Source organism: Nerophis lumbriciformis, linkage group LG23 (assembly GCF_033978685.3).
Source record: "Nerophis lumbriciformis linkage group LG23, RoL_Nlum_v2.1, whole genome shotgun sequence".
NCBI classification, from domain to species: Eukaryota; Metazoa; Chordata; class Actinopteri; order Syngnathiformes; family Syngnathidae; genus Nerophis; species Nerophis lumbriciformis.
In genome coordinates, this window is record NC_084570.2 from 42,576,041 (window position 1) to 42,597,344 (window position 21,304).

The 21,304-nt window shown below is 42.9% G+C and overlaps 1 protein-coding gene across 2 annotated transcripts in view; it reads right to left on the minus strand.

Annotated features, from left to right (window-relative positions):
- cacna1fb (calcium channel, voltage-dependent, L type, alpha 1F subunit) overlaps positions 1-21,304 on the minus strand; it is a 48,275-nt gene that overhangs the window by 12,900 nt on the left and 14,071 nt on the right. For both annotated transcript variants that reach the window (XM_061985474.2, XM_061985473.2), the window contains exons 11-24: positions 20,737-20,811; positions 20,582-20,663; positions 17,972-17,998; positions 17,730-17,890; positions 17,438-17,663; positions 17,155-17,362; positions 16,966-17,086; positions 9,260-9,335; positions 9,143-9,191; positions 9,024-9,084; positions 8,850-8,952; positions 8,619-8,748; positions 361-420; positions 190-296 (exon numbers count right to left, since the gene is read on the minus strand). In XM_061985474.2, coding sequence (XP_061841458.2) covers positions 190-296; positions 361-420; positions 8,619-8,748; positions 8,850-8,952; positions 9,024-9,084; positions 9,143-9,191; positions 9,260-9,335; positions 16,966-17,086; positions 17,155-17,362; positions 17,438-17,663; positions 17,730-17,890; positions 17,972-17,998; positions 20,582-20,663; positions 20,737-20,811 — 1,486 coding nt within the window. The remainder of the gene's footprint in view (positions 1-189; positions 297-360; positions 421-8,618; positions 8,749-8,849; positions 8,953-9,023; positions 9,085-9,142; positions 9,192-9,259; positions 9,336-16,965; positions 17,087-17,154; positions 17,363-17,437; positions 17,664-17,729; positions 17,891-17,971; positions 17,999-20,581; positions 20,664-20,736; positions 20,812-21,304) is intronic.

A 21,304-nucleotide genomic window follows, 5' to 3' on the forward strand; every position in this document is an offset into this window, starting at 1 on the left:
CACACACACGAGTATTAATCAATGTGCTGTAGCATTTCTTCCAACAGGGGGCAGCACTATCAACATTTTTTTTTAATCAATTCACAATCTTGCTAAAAAAAAAAAAGCTTATGCCCTTGAAAAAGTGGGAAATATTGTGATGCTAACTGCTACATAACAAGCTAGCTTTGTGAGAAGGTGAGCACTGACTGCAGGAAGAAGGAGACGAGCGACACGCTGACGACGAGCAGATCCAGCAAGTTGAACCAGTTCCTGCAGAAGGAGCCCTGGTGCAGGAACGCTCCGTGGACCGTCATCTGGCCGCAGAGATAGACGGGAAGTTAGCGGGTAAAAGACGGACGGCAGTCATCTTTTCCTTACCTTCAACAGGATTTCCACGGTGAAGATGGAGGTGAAGGCGTAGTCGGCGTAGCCTAGAACCTGAACACACCATGACATCATCAGCGCTGTAAGGGGTGTCTCAAACTTTTTCACTTCCCATACGCCAGGGGTCACCAACCTTTTTGAAACCAAGAGCTACTTATTGGGTACTGATTAATGTGAAGGGCTACCGGTTTCCATCCATCCATTTTCTACCGCTTATTCCCTTTGGGGTCGCGGGGGGCGCTGGAGCCTATCTCAGCTACAATCGGGCGGAAGGCGGGGTACACCCTGGACAAGTCGCCACCTCATCGCTGGGGCTACCAGTTTGATACACACTTAAATAAATTGCCAGAAATAGCCAATTTGCTCAATTTACCTTTAACTCTATGTTATTATTAATAATGAATGATATTCATCTTTGTGGAAACACTGGTCATCTTAATGATTTCTCACAATAAATATATATGGAAACAGATAAATATCAATATGCAACACTTTAATTTTATATTTTCTATAAGTGCACATTTTTCAGATTGAACATTTTCAAATGATCACAATATCCCATTTTAACTAGCTAGCCACTAACATTTTTTAACAAATCATGAATGACTTTGCACCATGTTTGTACAAATAATAACTCATGTCAAATACAAAAGTCAACTCTCAAATTTTTAACTAAATCATGTCACACTTTGAACTGGACACCAAATCTGTTATCTGTTTCTTTGTCAGTTAGTGAAGACCAAGTCTTTCAAATATTTTCTTGGATTTTCAAATTCTATTTGAGTTTTGTCTCTCTTAGAATTAAAAATGTCGAGCAAAGCGAGACCAGCTTGCTAGTAAATAAATTAAATTTAAAAAATAGAGGCAGCTCACTGGTAAGTGCTGCTATTTGAACTATTTTTAGAACAGGCCAGCGGGCTATTCATCTAGTCCTTACGGGCTACCTGGTGCCCGCGGGCACCGCGTTGGTGACCCCTGCCACACGCTATTAAAGCCTTGAGCATTGGCCGATACAGATATTAATCGGATACGATATCAGCCGGAACCTTGATTTACGTGCCTCTGTGCGCGAACACTTTTGTTTGTGTGCCGCTTGATGTTCTTGATGACATCACTTCCTGTACAAGGGGCCCCTATGTCACATCCTGTTTACATACTTGCAAGGAGTACACGGCGGCGCCATTGGCGCACTTGAATGTCTCTCAAATATGGAAGAAAAAAGTCCACAATTGCAACCATAATTAAAAAAAAGGCGCTTATATAGTTGCTGACTTTGCCAAAGAGGTTACATCAGGGGTGTCTAAACTATGGCCTGCGGACCAAATGCATCCCGCCGACGTCTTCAATTTGGCCCACAAAACATCATACGTTAAATAAGGAATCTTGCCCGCAAGGGGATTTCATTCATTTTAAGACTGCCTTTGATGCTGCTAATTATCGCCATCAAGTGGTAAATACGAGAAATTTAGGTCAATGACCTTTAATTATGCTCTGAATGGAACAGTGCGCAGAATTAACTTATACGACCCAATGCAAACAACCTTCCCTGATCATGTTGATTTTTTTTTTTTTTTAAATCCAAACAACACAAAATGTTTTGTAAATGACTTGACTCAAAGAGAAGAAATTAACAACCTTGTGTGCTTATTGGAGAACATTCACATGTTAACTGGCTGTCCAGATTTGCACACATAAAAACGCTGCAGGACTGCCTGTATGGCACATTTTACACGCAAGGCAATATCACCCCGTTGCTTGTTTTTTTGGTCAAATCGTAGCAATATTTCATATAAATAGCAGATCAGGACACCTCTGGATAGGACAGTGAATGTTTTATTGTTTTTACCTGTCAACATTACTAGTGGTTAGGCTATTTTTACGCTTTTATAACATGCAGGACCCTTTACATGTTTTGTAAAGCTCATATTATTGTGGCAGTTTGACCCTGGAACGGATAATTTTTAGGTTTGTATCACGAGAGAAGGCAATATAATTGATTAAATTCAAAAAGGCCGCGTAAATATTTTTTTATTACTTTATTGCAATCGCAAATTCATACAATATATTTTCTTTTAACGTAACATTTTTTAAAGAAAAAATCTGCTATCTTCTAGTAGCCTTTAGCCTACAACAGAAGTCGCCAACCTATCGATCGCGATCTACCAGTTGATCTTTGGGACCCTATCGGTCGATCGCGAAGATATTAGAAAAACAAAATTAATAATATGACATCAGCATGTGACAAACAGTGGTTGGAATCAGGCAACCATTTTAACCTTTGAAGACGCCTCTCTCTCTTCAGCCTCTCATCCCGTGGCTCTCGACATCGTGGCCCCAACCCTCCGAGCACGGCCACCCACTACACCCGCATTGTTGCAGCTCTATGATATAGCATCCAACATCAAACAACTCTTCCCTTAACCATGATCATCATCGTTCACCTACGACGGGAACTAACAATAGAGTCTGTGAACATTGCTCCAAAGTATGGATTTTGTGTTGATTTATTGTGAATACTAAACTAAACATTGACCTATGCAAAGGCAGCAATATATGATAAAACAAGACGGCGGCTAAAGGACTTCCCCGTTGATATCCATTTTTATCAAAGAGAAAAAACCTGTCAGGTGAACAGCTGATTTTACTACTTCCGACGCTGACAAGCTGACAAGCATGTGACTCGCGTCCCATATGTGACCATACGATGAACAAATATACTATGGTACTGAGACTATAGTGGTGGCCATAAACAGTTAGGGGGCCCATTGCTGCCTGTGACTCGTTTGTTATTAGCCCTTGGAACATTAGTAAGTAAGTAAGTAAGTCAATTTTATTTATATAGCGCTTTTCACAGATAAACTCACAAAGCGCTGTAGGTGAAGTAAAACAACAATTCAATTAAAACAACAGGGGCAACATCATAAAAAGGATACAAAGTGGACTAAAATTGATAGTTAAAAGGTGCATTAACTAAAAGCTTTACTAAAAAAAGAAGTTTTCAATTGTTTCAACATAGTCAAGATTACGGAGGTACTGGTGGAAGTTATTCCAGAGTCTGGGAGCTAGCCTGGAATGCCAGGTCTCCACGGGTTTTAAAACGAGTTTTTGGGATCTTTAGAAGACCCTGAGGGCCTGAAGACCAGAGGCTGCGCCCTGAAGAGTAGCGGCATAGCAAGTCAGTGATGTACTGAGGGGCCCCACCACTAAAATCTTAAACTCAATGCAGAATTTAACTGGAAGCCAATGAAGACTGGATAAAACGGGGGTGATATGGGCTGTTCTGGGTGCACCGGTCAAAAGTCTGGCAGCCGCATTTTGTACAGTCTGAAGTCTTTTTAGCGTTGACTTGTTGAAAAGAGTGAAAAAAGAATTGCAATAGTCAATACGAGACGGAAATTTTACAATTTTACATTACAATAAACAAAACAAAGAACACAAGCAAAAGTTGCGAAAACAGCAAAAAACACTATGAAAAAAAGCCAAAATATTGAAATCAGCCAATAATCATGACACAAAGCTTTGTCTTTATAAAACACAAAAGATATTCTCATTTTCCCAAAAATGTGAATATCATGGAAAACATTTTTTATTTCCATAATTCCATTCATAACGTTAAACTTCCATAGAATATAGATTCAGGGCCCACAACTTAAACAATTTCAAGTATTTAGTTGTTTATTTGTATATCATTTAGAGATCCAGCTCACATAACCCACGAAAACAGGATTTCAAAAAATGTAAATACTGAGAAGAAGTCAGCCCAAATTTGACAGGGCATGAATGTTTTAAACGCAGTGTCACACACTACTCATATACTAAACTCAAAGCACCTGCACAGGTTTTCCCAGGTGTCATTAAATTACTTCACTTTGGTTCGATTGTCTAAGTTAGGATCAATATGGGGAAGACTGCAGATTTGACAATTGGCCACAAAAGCATCATTGATACCCTCCATAAGAAGTAAGCCACAAAAGTTCCTAGTTAAGGAGGCTGGCTGTTCACAGAGTGCCATGTCCAAGCATATCAATGGAAAGTCTAGGAGAAGGGCAACATTTGTCAGGAGAAGATGCACCAGCAGAAGAGCTGACGTGGGCTTAGGCCGATTATCAAAACATAGAAGATTCATGAATCTGGCAGAGACCCAGAAAGAGTGGAATGAAAAACCACCACATTCAGACATATCCAGGAGATGGGCTACAACTGTCGGGTTCCTCGGGTCAAACCGCTTCTGAGCCTGAGCCAACATAGGAAGTGTCTCAACTGGGCCCAGGAGAAGGACTGGGCTGTTGGCCAGTGGTCCAAGGTCCTCTTTTGAAAGTAAAGTGTGCCTTTCATTCGGGAATCAAGGTACAAGGGTTTGGAGGAAGACAGGTGAGGAACAAAACCCAAGCTGCTTGAGATCCAGTGTGAAATATCCACAGTCAGTCATGATTTGGTGTGCAATGTCCAGTGCAGGTGTTGGTAAACTCTGCTTTCTTAAATCCAAGGTCACCACATCAGTCTATCAGAATGTTTTAGAGGACTTCATGATTCCTTCTGCTGAGGATCTGTATGGAGATGCAGATTTCATCTTCCGGCAGGACCTGGCCCCTGTCCATACCGCTAGAAGCACCAAAACCTGGTTTGATGCCCATGCCATCACGGTGCTTGACTGGCCCCTAAACCCCATTGGAAATCTATGGGGTATCATCAAGACGAAAATGAGGAGCACCAGACCCAAAAACAAAGAGCTGACAGCAAGCATGAAGGAAATCTTCCATAACTCCCAGTCAATGCCACAGGCTGATTGCCTCCATGCCACAGCACAGTGATGAATGCAAAGGGATTCCCTACAAAGTATTGAAGCTTGATGTATCATTTTGGAAGTACCATCATTTGATTGATTTGTTGTGATCCTCATTTCTTTTTTTTTATGCAAAAACTGAGGAATAAATGGTGATTTCTTCAAAGTATCCCCATTTTTTTAAATCCTGTTTTTGTTGGTTTTATGAGCTGGATGCCCAAATGATGTACAAATAAACAACTAAAAACACTTGAAATCGTTTAAGTTGTGGGCCCTGAATCTATAATCTATATGGAAGTTTAACATTTTGAATGGAATTATGGAAATAAATACACTTTTCCATGATATTCACATTTTTCGGAAAGGGTTTCTATATATATTATACACAGGCACACACATAGAACATAGTTGACGCAGGGGTAGATCTAGCTTTGGTTTTTGGCTGAAACCAGGGATCTGATTTTTATTTGGTCATCAGTTCATGTAAACAGTACACCTCAAGTGTATAGCAGATAAATAAATAAAAGTATTGGTATACATTTCCTGACCAAAAAGGTATAGGCTGAAGCTAAAAGCTTATTATGCCTACCCTTTCCACATTCACTTTGTACAAGTAAAAAAAAAAACAAAACAAGAAATCGATCTTGAGCTAAAGAAACTCAAGAAAGGACTCGAGTCTCTGTCAAAATCAGGAGTCCCCAAACTTTTGACTCGGGGGCCGCATTGGGTTAAAACAATTTGGCCGGGGGCCGGGCTGTATATATATATATATATATATATATACATATATATATATATATATATATATATATTGAGATGGCGACTTGTCCAGGCTGTACCCCGCCTTCCGCCCGAATGCAACTGAGATAGGCTCCAGCACCCCCTGTGACCTCAAAAGGGACAAGCGGTAGGAAATGGATGGATGGATGGATGGATGGATATATATATATATATATATATATATATATATATATATATATATATATATATATAGCGCACTTTCCGCGCGCGCGATGATGTCACATTATCGATAAGAAAATGCATTTTTAGACAATATGATTTGTCTGAGCGGCTAGGAGACACCGTGAGTAGCAAGGGGTACAAAGTGGATAAGAAAAGACAGAATTTTTTTCATTTTTTTTAATTGTATTTATTTATTTATTTTTAATACTTGGGACTTCACGCGGGCCTGATTTTGGACGCTGGCGGGCCGGATCCGTAGTTTGGGGACCCCTGGTCAAAATCGTAGTACAAACCCCGTTTCCATATGAGTTGGGAAATTGTGTTAGATGTAAATATAAACAGAATACAATGATTTGCAAATCATTTTCAACCCATATTCAGTTGGATATGCTACAAAGACAACATATTTGAAGTTCAAACTGATAAACATTTTTATTTTTTTGCAAATAATCATTAACTTTAGAATTTGATGCCAGCAACACGTGACAAAGAAGTTGGGAAAGGTGGCAATAAATACTGATAAAGTTGAGGAATGCTCATTAAACACTTATTTGGAACATCCCACAGGTGAACAGGCAAATTGGGAACAGGTGGGTGCCATGATTGGGTATAAAAGTAGATTCCATGAAATGCTCAGCCTTTCACAAACAAGGATGGGGCCAGGGTCACCACTTTGTCAACAAATGCGTGAGCAAATTGTTGAACAGTTTAAGAAAAACCTTTCTCAACCAGCTATTGCAAGGAATTTAGGGATTTCACCATCTACGGTCCGTAATATCATCAAAGGGTTCAGAGAATCTGGAGAAATCACTGCACGTAAGCAGCTAAGCCCGTGACCTTCGATCCCTCAGGCTGTACTGCATCAACAAGCGACATCAGTGTGTAAAGGATATCACCACATGGGCTCAGGAACACTTCAGAAACCCACTGTCAGTAACTACAGTTGGTCGCTACATCTGTAAGTGCAAGTTAAAACTCTCCTATGCAAGACGAAAACCGTTTATCAACAACACCCAGAAACGCCGTCGGCTTCGCTGGGCCTGAGCTCATCTAAGATGGACTGATACAAAGTGGAAAAGTGTTCTGTGGTCTGACGAGTCTACATTTCAAATTGTTTTTGGAAACTGTGTACGTCGTGTCCTCCGGACCAAAGAGGAAAAGAACCATCCGGATTGTTATAGGCACAAAGTTGAAAAGCCAGTATCTGTGATGGTATGGGGGTGTATTAGTGCCCAAGACATGGGTAACATACACATCTTTGAAGGTGCCATTAATGCTGAAAGGTACATACAGGTTTTGGAGCAACATATGTTGCCATCCAAGCAACGTTACCATGGACGCCCCTGCTTATTTCAGCAAGACAATGCCAAGCCACGTGTTACATCAACGTGGCTTCATAGTAAAAGAGTGCGGGTACTAGACTGGCCTGCCTGTAGTCCAGACCTGTCTCCCATTGAAAATGTGTGGCGCATTATGAAGCCTAAAATACCACAACGGAGACCCCCGGACTGTTGAACAACTTAAGCTGTACATCAAGCAAGAATGGGAAAGAATTCCACTTGAGAAGCTTAAAAAATGTGTCTCCTCAGTTCCCAAACGTTTACTGAGTGTTGTTAAAAGGAAAGGCCATGTAACACAGTGGTGAACATGCCCTTTCCCAAATACTTTGGCACGTGTTGCAGCCATGAAATTCTAAGTTAATTATTATTTGCAAAAAAAAAAAAAAGTTTATCAGTTTGAACATCAAATATCTTGTCTTTGTAGTGCATTCAATTGAATATGGCTTGAAAAGGATTTGCAAATCATTGTATTCCGTTTATATTTACATCTAACACAATTTCCCAACTCATATGGAAACAGGGTTTGTACTTGATCACATGCATTGTTAAGCATGTTTACCTTTGGTAAATATTTGACTTGACTTGGTTAAAATAGGAGAAAAGACCAATCTTGTGTGTTTACATGTTAGCTTGCAGGACTGCTGCTATTGGACATTTTACATGCCCATATCATCCCGTACTTGTTTTTTTTTTCTCCATATCGGACCAATCTCTGAAATCGATATCAAATGGGGACGCCCCTGATCATACGTACGCTACAGCACAGCGATCAGACACTAATTGTAATCCTGATAGAGACGGGATCAAGCAGGTGACATTGACACACATGTCACAGTGACCGGCTGACCAAGTACGAGACAAACTCCTTTAAGTTGAGGCATCATTAGTGAAGTGTGTGCGTGTGTGTGTCACACACGTGCACTACACCACCAACATCTGTGCGCGCGTGCGTGTCCAGGATTGCTCGGCGTTGCGTGAGCACAGCTGCTGCTCGCCGTGTGCGTGCGCGTTCAGACTGGTGATTTTTCTCGTCAGGGCACTGACCCACTTCTGGAATAATCTGCTCAAGCTCCGCCCCCCTCTATCAAGCCGGTTTAGGATCAGCCTTTCGCCGCCATTTTTGTTGTTCCCAGAATGCACCTGTGTGTGCGTGTGCGCAGACTTACGTTGTTCCGGAAGGAGTGCGCTCTGATGGGATCCTCAGCGGCCAATGAGCACGAGCTGAGGATGATGAAGACGAGGATGAGGTTGGTGAAAATATGATGGTGGATGAGAATGTGACACCCCACGCGGATTCTGGAGACACACACACACACACACACACACACACACATGTTGACGTCAAAACGGCGTACAGCCAGCAGCAAGTGTCTGCGGGGGGGCGTGGCAAAACTCACGGGTTGGTCTTGCTGAGGCAGAAGAAGGCGCTGCCTTCGGGGATGGGCGTGACTTTCTCTTTGGGCGGGGCCAGGTCGGCCATCTTCAGCTGGACGCCGCCGTCTGTTGGGGGCCATTGTGAGGTCAGAAAATATGGCCGCCACCATCATCGCCACTGTATGACATCATCTCACCGTCTTCGCCCTCCGGAAGTTCTTCTTCTTCCTCGTACTCCGTGTCCTCGTCGATGTCCACCTGCGGACGCAATGTCAAGGAGCGACATGACACTCGCCATCTTCATCATCGTCCTCACCTTTACTTGCTCCTCCTCTGTCTCCTCCTCCGCCCCCTGCGTCTTCTCCCTGCAAGCCAGACACAATGAAGCCGTGCCCTGACCTTTGACCTTTTTCTTGTCTGTGTCAACACTCACTCTTTTGTCTTGTCGTCTCCGTCCCCTCCCGCCAAGTTGTCCACGGCGATGGCCAAGAAGACGTTGAGCAAGATGTCTGAGCCACGTTAAGAAGTAGCGCTGCGCCCAAAAAATTACTTTAACACCCGAAACGCAATTCTTATTCATCCCGATTCAAAATCAATTCATAATTTAAAAAGTCGATTCAATTGTTTTTGTTATTTTTATAAGAATATACTTTTTTTTTAATTGATGGTACAAGCGGTAGAAAATGGATGGATGGATGATTCACATTTGAATTACGATTGTTATTCATCCCGATTCAAAATCGATTCATAATTTTAAAAAATCGATTAAAGAAATAGGGCAGCACGGTGGAAGAGGGGTTTGTGCATCTGCCTCACAATACGAAGGTCCTGAGTAGTCTTGGGTTCAATCCCGGGCTCGGGATCTTTCTGTGTGGAGTTTGCATGTTCTCCCCGTGACTGCGTGGGTTCCCACCGGGTACTCCGGCTTCCTCCCACCTCCAAAGACATGCACCTGGGGATAGGTTGATTGGCAACACTAAATGGTCCCTAGTGTGTGAATGTGAGTGTGAATGTTGTCTGTCTATCTGTGTTGGCCCTGTGATGAGGTGGCGACTTGTCCAGGGTGTACCCCGCCTTCCGCCCGATTGTAGCTGAGATAGGCTCCAGCGCCCCCGCGACCCCGAAGGGAATAAGCGGTAGAAAATGGATGGATGGATGGATGGATTAAAGAAATATGTTTATTTTTTGTTCATACATCTGAATCGCAATTCTTATTCATCTTAATACAAAATCCATCCATCCATTTTCTACCTCTTGTTTTTTTAAATCTATTGAAAAAAATAATTTGTTTGGGAAAAAAATAAAAAATAAAAAAAGGATCAATTAAGTGAAACATTAAAAAAATGTAAAAAGACGTACATCTGAATCACGATTCTTATTTATCTTGATTCAAAATTGATACAAATTAAAAAAAATTTTTTTTTTGTTTATAAGAATCAATTTTTTAAAACTCTATTCACATCTGAATAGCAATTCTTATACAAAATCCATCCATCTTTTTCCTACTTCTTGTTTTTTTAAGTGTATTTAAAAAATATATAATTTAATTTATTTTGTTTAAAAAATCTATTAAAAAAGCGGATTCAATTAGATAAATAATTTAAAAAAAAACGTATTTACATCTGAATTGCGATTGTTATTCATCTTGATTCAAAATTGATTCCAATTTTTTAAAAACGATTAAAAATCAATTTATATTTTTTGTTTATAAGAATTCATTTTGAAAAAATCGATTTACATCTTATCCATCTTAATACAAAATCCATCCATCAATTTTCTACCTTTTGTTTGTTAAAATCTATTAAAACAATTGTTTTTGTTTAGAAAAATTTAAATTAAATTAAAAAAAACACTGATACAGTTAAGTGAATCATTAAAAAAAAATGTATGTACTGTATATCTGAATCGCAATTCTTATTCCTCTTGATTAAACATTTATTAAAATGTTAAGAGAGGTGATTAAAAATGTATTGAAAATGTTTTATTAGAATCTATTTAAAAAAAAATTGATTCACATCCGACTTGCGATTCGTATTCACCCCAATTTAAAAACGATTCATAATTGAAAAAATCGATAACATTTTTTTTTTTTTTTTTTAAATAAGAATACATTTAAAAAAAAACAAGCGGTAGTGGGGACTTGTCCAGGGTGTACACCGCCTTCCGCCTGCATGCAGCTGGGATAGGCTCCAGCACCCCCTGTTACCCCGAAAGGGACAAGCGGTAGAAAATGGATGGATGGATGGATTCACATCTGAATTACGATTGTTATTCATCCAGAATCAAAATCGATTCATAAATTTAAAAAAATCGATTAAAGAAATATGTTTCTTTTTTGTTGAACATTTTTTTTTTTCAAAAAAATTTATTTACATCAGAATCGCAATTCTTATTCATTTTAATACAAAATCCATCCAATCATGTTCTACCTTTTGTTTGTTAAAATCTATTAAAACAATATTTTTTTGGTTTAGAAAAATCTATTAAAAAAACACTGATTCAATTAAGTGAAACATAAAAAAAAAAAATTGATGTACATCTGAATCGTGATTCTTATTCCTCTTGATTCAAAATTGATTACAATGTTAAAAATGTGACAAAAATGTATTAAAAATTGTTTTTTTATAATAATTCTATATATAAAAAAAATTGATTCACATCTGAATTGCGATTCTTATTCATCTTGATTCAAAATCGATACAACTTTTAAAAGATCCATCCATCCATTTTCTACCGCTTGTCCCTTTCGGGGTAACAGGGGGTGCTGGAGCCTATCCCAGCTGCATGCAGGCGGAAGGCGGTGTACACCCTGGACAAGTCCCCACCTCATCACAGGGCCAACACAGATAGACAGACAACATTCACACTCACATTCACACACTAGGGACCATTTAGTGTTGCCAATCAACCTATCCCCAGGTGCATGTCTTTGGAGGTGGGAGGGGCCTATCCCCAGGTGCATGTCTTTGGAGGTGGGAGGAAGCCGGAACTCACGCAGTCACAGGGAGAACATGCAAACTCCACACGGAAAGACCCCGAGCCCGGCGATCGAATCCAGGACCTTCGTATTGTGAGGCACATACAATAACCCCTTTGACACATTGTTGCCCATTTTAAAAGATCGATTGAAAAAATATTAAAAATGTTTTTTGGTTTATAAGAATCAATTAAAAAAAAATTGATTTACATCTGAATAATTATTCTTATTAATCTTGAATCAAAATGGATTACATTTTTAAAAAATCGATTAAAAACGTTCTTGCCAAATTATTAAAATAAATTCACATCAGTATCATGATTCTTATTCATCCCAATTCAAAATCGATTCTCAATGGTAAAAAATGTATAAAAAAAAAAAAAAGTTTTTGTTTATAAGAATCAATAAAAAAAAAGTCACATATTAATCACGATTCTTATTCAAATTGATTCAAAATAGATAAAGAAATTTAAAATTGCTGAAAAAAAAGAAAGTTTGTTTATAAGAATCAATTAAAAAAAAACAAATTCACATTTACATCGCGATTCTTATTAATCTTGATTCAAAACCACTAAAAAAAAAAGGGAAAAATGTTTATAAAAATCAATTTGAATTACATCTGAATCCTGATTTGTATTCATGCTGATTCAAAATCAATTCATAATAAATAAAAAATAAAAATAAAAATAAATATATATATATATATATATATATATATATATATATATATATATATATATATATATATATATATATATATATATACATAAAACAATACATTTTTGAAAAGTAATTGTGGAGGGGGGAGTGGCCTGCAGACCTGCAGCGAAGCGGGGTGTGCCAGGACCGGTTTCGAGATCAGTGACAGGTGCGTAGATGGCCCACCTAGGCCTGCTTATCTAATCACCTGTCGCTCTGTTAAAAGGCAGCAGCCGGGGAGGAGAGGAGAGTTGGAGTTGGAGCACGAGCGAGACTGACACACACCAAAAGACAATTGCTGAAAAGCACCACAGAGACTATTATTGAAAAATAAACCAGTGTTCTGAACCCTGAACGAAGCTGTCATGTCGGTGATTGGTGATCCGAGGAACCCGGAGGAAAGAGTCCTCCACAATTTGGCGCCCAACATGGCCGGACCACCGGAGGCGGGGGAGGACGACCCCCTGACGGCTCTCGCGGGCGTGCTCGCGGAGGTGGCAGCAACCAGCCACCAGCAGCTCGAGGCGGTCCGCCAGCAAATGGCCCAGCAGAGCCAGATCCTGCAGGCGTTGGCGGACCGGGTGGGAACGGCACGGCCAACATCAGTGGCTGTCACCGTGCAGCGCAAGGAAGACCCCCATGCCTTTATTGACATATTGCGACCACGGCAAAGGCATGCGCGTGGCCAGAAGAAGAGTGGGGGGTGCGGCTTTAGCCACTACTGACGGGGGAGGCGCAAAGAGCGGCGCTCAGCCTGCCCGCGGCCTCCCGAGTGTACTTTCCGGACCCGAGGAGGGCGGTGCTGGACCGGACGGGATGCACCGCCTAAGACCATCGACGCCGGTTCCGGTCGATGCGCTTGGGGAAGGAGGACCGCCCGTTCGTGTTTGGCCAACGGCTCCAGGAGGCGGCGACGCGCTGGCTGCAGTCGGGAGAGGGAGACGGCCGGCTATTAGACCAAGTCATCTTGGAGCAGTTCGTGGAGGCGATCCCGCCGCGTACGGCCAACTGGGTCCGGTATCACTGGCCCCGGGACCTGGCAGCAGCAGTGACCCTCGCCGAGGACCACCTGGCCGTCCACCGCAAGGCGCAACCGGCACCACCACCGCGCGGACAGAGCGCGCAACGAGAGGAGGGAGTATCACAGATTCCAAGACATGACCCGTGTGACTCTCCCTTTCTCCGCAGGTCCTGGCTGCTGCTTTTTACCCATCTCCCGCGCAGACGGCCCCTCAAACGCTTGGGCAGGCGTAGGCGTGCTGGAGGCGTGGGCGGCCCGGTCACGCACATGGAGGTGTGGCGGGTGATCCAGATGGACGGCCCTTGAGTGAGACGTACTGTATTACGGTAAGGATACAAGGGAATACATACTGGGGGTGGTGGATTCGGGCTGCGAGCAGTCCATGATCCACCAGAACCTGGTTCGACCCTGGGCTTTGAGGCAGGCAACACGGCTAAAATTAGATGTGTTCATGGGGATGTGCACGAGTACCCTATGGTGCCAGTGAAAATTTGGTATGAGGGACAAAAGCGTAGGGTCAAGGTAGCTGTAAGTACGCACCTTTCGCACCCCGTAATTTTGGGCACAAATTGGCCGGGGTTTAACAGTCTAGTGACACAATGCGTAGGGGTGCGTTCACGGACCGTAGGAAAGGGGAATATCCGCGCAGTTCTCAGTGGCGACGCGGGTTCATCCGACACTGCCGAGGGGAACCGGCGGGGGCTTTCCCCGAAACGCCCCAGGCCCACCACTGGCACCCTTGGGAGGATTTTCCCCTCGAGCAGTCCCGAGATGATACTTTGCGCGCGGCCTCGGACCAGGTGGCGTCCATGAAAGATCAGCTGGTGCGCCCGGGAACAGCGCGGGTATTTCTTAATTTTTCAATTTTTAGGGATAGATTATACCGAGTGAGCCGTGACACTCAGTCAGGAGAGGAAATCACCCAATTGTTGGTGCCGAAACGCCGCCGGGAAATTGTTTTCCAGGTGGCGCACTTCAATCCCATGGCTGGCCACATGGGGTATGATAAAACACTCAATCGGGTCATGGTCCGATTCTTTTGGCCGGGCATCCGGGCAGACCTGTGCCGCTGGTGTGCTGCCAGCTCGGACTGCCAGCTGGTGAACCCGGCGGCCACCCCCAAGGCGCCCTTGCGCCCATTGCCGCTCATGGAGGTCCCCTGCCACCCGAGCACACAGGGATATCGTTTTGTGCTAGTCCTGGTGGACTACGCAACGGGCTATCCCGAAGCAGTGCCACTGCGCTCCATCTCTGCAAAGAGTGTCACGCAGGCGCTGTTTCAGGTCATCTCCCAAGCTGGAATCCCGAAAGAGATTCTGACTGACCAGGGCACGTCCTTTATGTCACGCACGATAAAGGAACTACACGGATTATTGGGAATTAAAGCAATCCACCCACAAACTGACGGGCTGGTGGGGCGGCTATATAAGACGCTGAAAAGCATGATCCGTAAGTTTACGAGCCTGAAAGCATGGAAGGAGGCGCAGCTTGTTTCCATGGTGACGGTGGTTGAGGAGGAGTTCAGGCCAGAGGTCCCGCACTCTGTCCTGCCCTCCCCCCTCCTCTGTGACAATCAGCTCACGTTAGCGCAGAGAGCGGATGTTGCCAAGCTGCAGCAGCGCTTTTCTGATGTGTTCTCCCCTCGGCCCGGCCGCAAAAACCTCATCCAACATCATATTCAGACCAGCCCGGGTGTTACGGTGCGGTCTCGGCCCTACAGGCTCCCCGAACACAAACGCAAAGTGGTTCGGGAGGAATTAAAATCTGTGCTGGAGTTGGGGGTAATAGAAGAATCCCACGGGGCGTGGTGCAACCCCATCTTTCTGGTAGGGAAGAAGGATGGGTCTGTGCGTTTCTGTGTGGATTACCGCAAGGTGAACGAAATATCACGTTTTGACGCTTACCCAATGCCTCGGGTCGACGAGCTCCTGGATCGGCTGGGTACTGCTCGTTTTTTTACAACACTGGATTTAACCAAGAGCTACTGGCAGATTCCCTTGTCACCAGAGTCCAGGGAAAAAACGGTCTTTTCCACTCCGGATGGTTTGTACCAATTTGTGACACTTCTGTTTGGCTTGTTCGGTACGCCCGCCACGTTCCAGCGCCTCATGGACCGGTTGCTGCGACCTCTCGCTGCATACGCGGCAGTGGAGGTATGTGGAGGGGGGCGTGGCCTGCGGACCTGCAGCGAAGCGGGGTGTGCCAGGACCGGCTTCGAGATCAGGGATAGGTGCGTAGATGGCCCACCTGGGCCTACTTATCTAATCACCTGTCGCTCTGTTAAAAGGCAGCAGCCGGAGAGGAGAGGAGAGTTGGAGTTGGAGCACGAGCGAGAGCGAGACTGACACACACCAAAAGACAATTGCTGAAAAGCACCACAGAGACTATTATTGAAAAATAAACCAGTGTTCTGAACCTTGAACAAAGCTGTCATGTTGGCGATTGGTGGTCCGAGGAACCAGGAGGTAAGAGTCTTCCACAGTCATTTTTAGACCATCTCCATGCAACCACAAGGAGCTTTTCTAACCTGTTTTGAAAAAGTTTCATTATAATTAGAGATGTTCGATAAATGCTTTAAAATGTAATATCGGAAATTATCGGTATCGTTTTTTTAATTATCAGTATTGTTTTTTGTTGTTGTTTTTTTTAATTAAATCAATATAAAAAACACAAGATACACTTACAATTAGTGCACCAACCCAAAAAACCTCCCTCCCCCATTTACACTCATTCACACAAAAGGGTTGTTTCTTTCTGTTATTAATATTGTGGTTCCTACATTATATATCAATATATATCAATACAGTCTGCAGGGATACAGTCCGTAAGCACACATGATTGTACGTGTTGTTTCCACCAATAGTACTAACCTTTAACAGTTAATTTTACTCATTTTCATTAATTACTAGTTTCTATGTAACTGTTTTTATATTGTTTTACTTTCTTTTTTATTCAAGAAAATGTTTTTAATTTATGAATCTTATTTTATTTTTATCTTCACCATACCTGGTTGTCCAAATTAGGCATAATAATGTGTTAATTCCACGACTGTATATATCGGTATCGGTTGATATCGGTATCGGTTGATATCGGTAATTAAAGAGTTGGACAATATCGGAATATTGGCAAAAAGCCATTATCGGACATCCCGAATTATAATTATACCAAATAATTACATTGCGAGAATCGGTTTGACTCAAGAATGGATTCTGAATCGAATATTCCAACAAATGAATCGGAATGAATCAAATCGAATTTTTAGGTGCCCAACGATTCACATCCCTAATAAAATGTTTTAGCACTAAACAGCAAACAAAATAATTACCCTCTTAGCTAAGTAGCTTGTGGCTTATGTTCGAGGTGTTCCTCATGGTTCTCTTCTTGGTCCACCTTGGATTAGAAAAGGTGTGCTGTTACACGCACGGCGACACAGGAAGGATACAATTTCCGCAAATGAAGAGGATGACAAAGTAAATGCAGACGATCATCCCGGGAAAGACGGGGCCGCCGTACGCCATGATGCCGTCGTACATCACCACGTTCCAATCCTCGCCTGTCAGAATCTGCACACACTCGCCGTCGATCATCAAGCCCCGCCTCTTGACGTCCCCCCCGAGAAAAGTGGACTTACCTGGAAGCAGGTGAGCAGCGCCTGCGGGAAGGCGTCAAAGGTGCTACGTTTGGTCTGCGTCTCATCAAAGTTGAACTTCCCGCCAAAGAGCTGCATGCCCAGCAGCGCGAAGATGATGAGGAAGAGGAAGAGGAGGAGCAGCAGCGAGGCGATGGACTTCATGGAGTTGAGCAGCGACGCCACCAGGTTGGACAGGGCCGTCCAATGGCTGCGCAGATGGGAAAGAGGCGGCGGTCAGGGGGGGACGGTGCTGTGAGGAGCCCGCGCTAATGCAACTTCTCACCGCGTGACTTTGAAGATGCGCAGCAGGCGGACGCAGCGTAGCACGGAGATCCCCAGCGGCGGCATGATGTCCAGCTCCACCAAGATGGTCTCCACGATGCCGCCGCACACCACGAAGCAGTCGAAGCGGTTGAAGAAGGCCACGAAGTAATGCGCCAGGCCCAGGCTGTACATCTTCAGCAGCATCTCCACCGTGAACAGCGACAGCAGCACCTTGTTGGCGATGTCTGCACCACACACACGCACACGTTGTCACCGGCGCACGCACGCCACGCCCACCACGGTGTACGTACCCTGCGCCTGCGTCAGCCATTCAGGTTGGTTGTAGTGCTCTGAGGCGCTGAGGGACGTGTTGAGGAAGACGAGCAGCAGAACCAGCCAATAGAATGTCACCGATTTGACGGCGGTGCGACAGTTCCTGCGACACACGCGGTTCCAGCGCCGCAGCGTGCGACTGGAGCCGCGTGGCGACAGGGTGAGGTCACTTCCTGTCAGCGTGCACTGGCGAGTGAAGTTAATGAGTGTGAGAACTTACCAGCAGCCAATCTTCATCATTCCAGCGCTGCAACCGAACAAAGGAAGGTTAGTCCAAAGGGGGCGGGGCTTTCACTTTTTAAAATGTTCATGTGCGGACACTACGGCGTCTCCATGACAACAGACAGCAGAGAACGTGGAACATGAGTGTAGTGATGGGTAGCGAATTCTGTACTTTTACACGCACCGAGCGAATTCCGCCGGTACTCCCGGGTATAAACAGCATCTTGAATCTTGAATACCTTTGTTGGACGTGACGTCACGTTCGGTTGCAGACTAAACACCGGCCCACTTAAGCAATCAGTCAAGCAGCACTGACAGCGGATTCAGCCAAATTCCCTCTAAGCAATTTTTAACACCAACAAAGCAAGTAGTCTTGGTACAAAACGCTTGAGCATAAAGTAAGGCTCCACGATTCCAAAATGAGCTAGCTTGCTAATTTACATTGGATGTGCCATACTACTATTAGCTTTAGCGATTTTACATGGCAAATGCAACACCTTCAAATTTGGAATCAAACTGATGATGTGTAATAGAAGCAATACTTGGAGTATAGACACTTTGTAGGGCGCAACATAACACATTCGGCTTCATGGAAAAAGCTACATCCGAGTAAGACAACATACCATAAATAGCCCATACAGTAGGGCCGTGAATCTTTGGGCACCACACGATTCGATTCTTGGGGGTAACGATTCGATTCAAAATCAATTCCCAATTCAAAACGATTCTCCATTCAAAATGTATACTTTTTAAATAAAATTAGGTGCCAGTTCTATGATTAACTACAACCCTCCATGAAATAGATAAACAGCTCTGATAAATTTCTATATTACTTTATAGAAAACTAGTTTTGTTTAATAAAATTCTACCAAAACATTTAATAAAGTGGGTGGTCAAGACAGATTTTTGAAAAAAATAAAAAAATAAAAAATAAAATTATATATACAGTATACATATACATACACACACATATATACACACACCCACACACACACTATATATATACTGTATATACATATATATATATATATATATATTCTGGTTCCGGTACCGGTACCAAAATATATTTCGATAATTTTCGATACCTTTCTAAATAAAGGGGACCACAAAAAAAGGGCATTATTGGCTTTATTTTAACACATGTTTCTTATTGCAATGGCAGAACAATTTTGTCCTTAAATAAAATAGTGAACATACTAGACAACTTGTCTTTTAGTAGTAAGTAAACAAACAAAGGCTCCTAATTAGTCTGCTGACATATGCAGTAACATTTTGTGTCATTTATCATTCTATTATTATGTCAACATTATGATGCATTATTAATCTACTTGTTAATTTACTGTTAATATCGGCTTATTTTCCGTTTCAAAATGTTCTATCTACACTTCTGTTAGAATGTAATAATCAGTTATTCTTCTGTTGTTTGATACTTTAAAACTTGGATGATCCCACAAATTTAGGAATCAATCCGATACCAAGTAGTAACAGGATCATAAATTGGTCATATTCAAAGTCCTCATGTGTCCAGGGACATATTTCCTGACTTTATAAACATAATGTGACGATAAAAAATATAGATGTAATCATAGTGGTATCGACTAGATACACTATTCTACTCGGTATCATTACAGTGGATGTCAGGTGTAGATCCACACATGGCATTTGTTTACATTGAGGAGCTCTAGCTTTTGTTAGCGGTGACGCCGATGAACTATTGTTTCCTCCTACGGTGTGTAGTGAAACATGTTTAGCTATTCCATGTCCTGCCGGGATGATACTTGTAAGAAACTTACTTTATTTGTCGCCATGACAGCGAGGATTAGTGATTTAGAAGTAGTTAAAACACTGCCGCCTGCGGATGGATGTTAGCCGCTAGCTAGCAAGCCATGTCTTAAAGCACCTCTACCTGAGGGTGTTTCAGTGCTATAACTTCACCTTTATCTTTAGTTTTTAGACCAAAATGAATCCGTTCTACCTTTTCTGTCTACATACTGTGTTTTCTTGTAAGTACTCTGTGATTGTGCGCTGCCGAACATGCTCCTCTGCTTGTAAACCCAGCAATGTCATGACGTGACGACGTGCCGTCATGCCTGGGAACCGGTACTTTTCAAACAGAGTATAGTACCATTTTTTATTCATTAGTACCGCGATACTATACTAGTACCGGTATACTGTATAACCCTAATGTGCATATACAGTATACCTGTATATATGTATATACACATACATTCATACACATATATATATATACTGTATATACATATTAGGGTTGTACAGTATACCGATTAAGAATCATTACCAATAAGAATTGCGATTCATTCGTTCATTTTTTTTACACCCCTACTAAACAGTACTGCCACTGAATGTCTTGGTAGTGCAACTGCATTGCAAATGATGTGTAAGAAAACAAGATATAACAACTGGGCAGCAAAGTTGTCATAACCAGCTCTTTTTAAATAAAATGTTATTATTAAACAATTGATATCCATCAACACACAGAAAAGTACCAAACATTTGTACCGTTGAGTACCGCTACCGTATGGGTTCAAATGTGAACGATACCCATCGCTACATGAGTGTTGATGCGATGTGTGTGTGTGCGTGTTACCAGCAGGCCTGGCAGCAGTTGGTGTGTTCCTCGTCGATGTTCTCCGTGTTCTCAGAGCCCGTTTCGCTGGCGGGAAGACTCGCTAGAGACACAAGTCATGTGACCATCAGAGGTTCTGGTCTAAAAGGCGGATTCGTAAGCGACGGCTGTCTCACCGTGTGTTTCGTTGGAGTGACTGAACCAACCAAACTTGCCTCTTTTCTTGTCTGACAGATCACCAAGGGACGGACCTACACACACACACACACACACACACACAAACTCAACTCAAATCTATTCATCCATCCATCGCCTTTTTAGAAGGTGATGAGAGAAGACCAAGATAGTGGACAAGACCAGGGGCGCCGAAAAGGGGGGGTAAAAGAGACGGATTATCGGGGCCCATGATGGAGGGGGGCCCAGAGAGGCCCCTAATGATGATGAAATTATAATACAGAAAAAATAATGACACTGTGTTGGGGGCCCTCTAAAGATTCTTTTCATGGGGCCCAAAATCCCTAGCGGCGCCCCTGGACAAGACACTCAACCATCCCCCTATTAACATCCCATACCTGCCAACTTTTGAAATCAGAAAAACCTAGTAGCCAGGGTCCAAGGGCCGCAGGCCCCGGTAGGTCCAGGACAAAGTCCTGGTGGGGGGTTCCTTCGCCCCCGACGCAAAATGATTATTAGCATTCATACAGGTTAAAATGTTGCTAAAACCATCACTTTTCTATCAGTCAC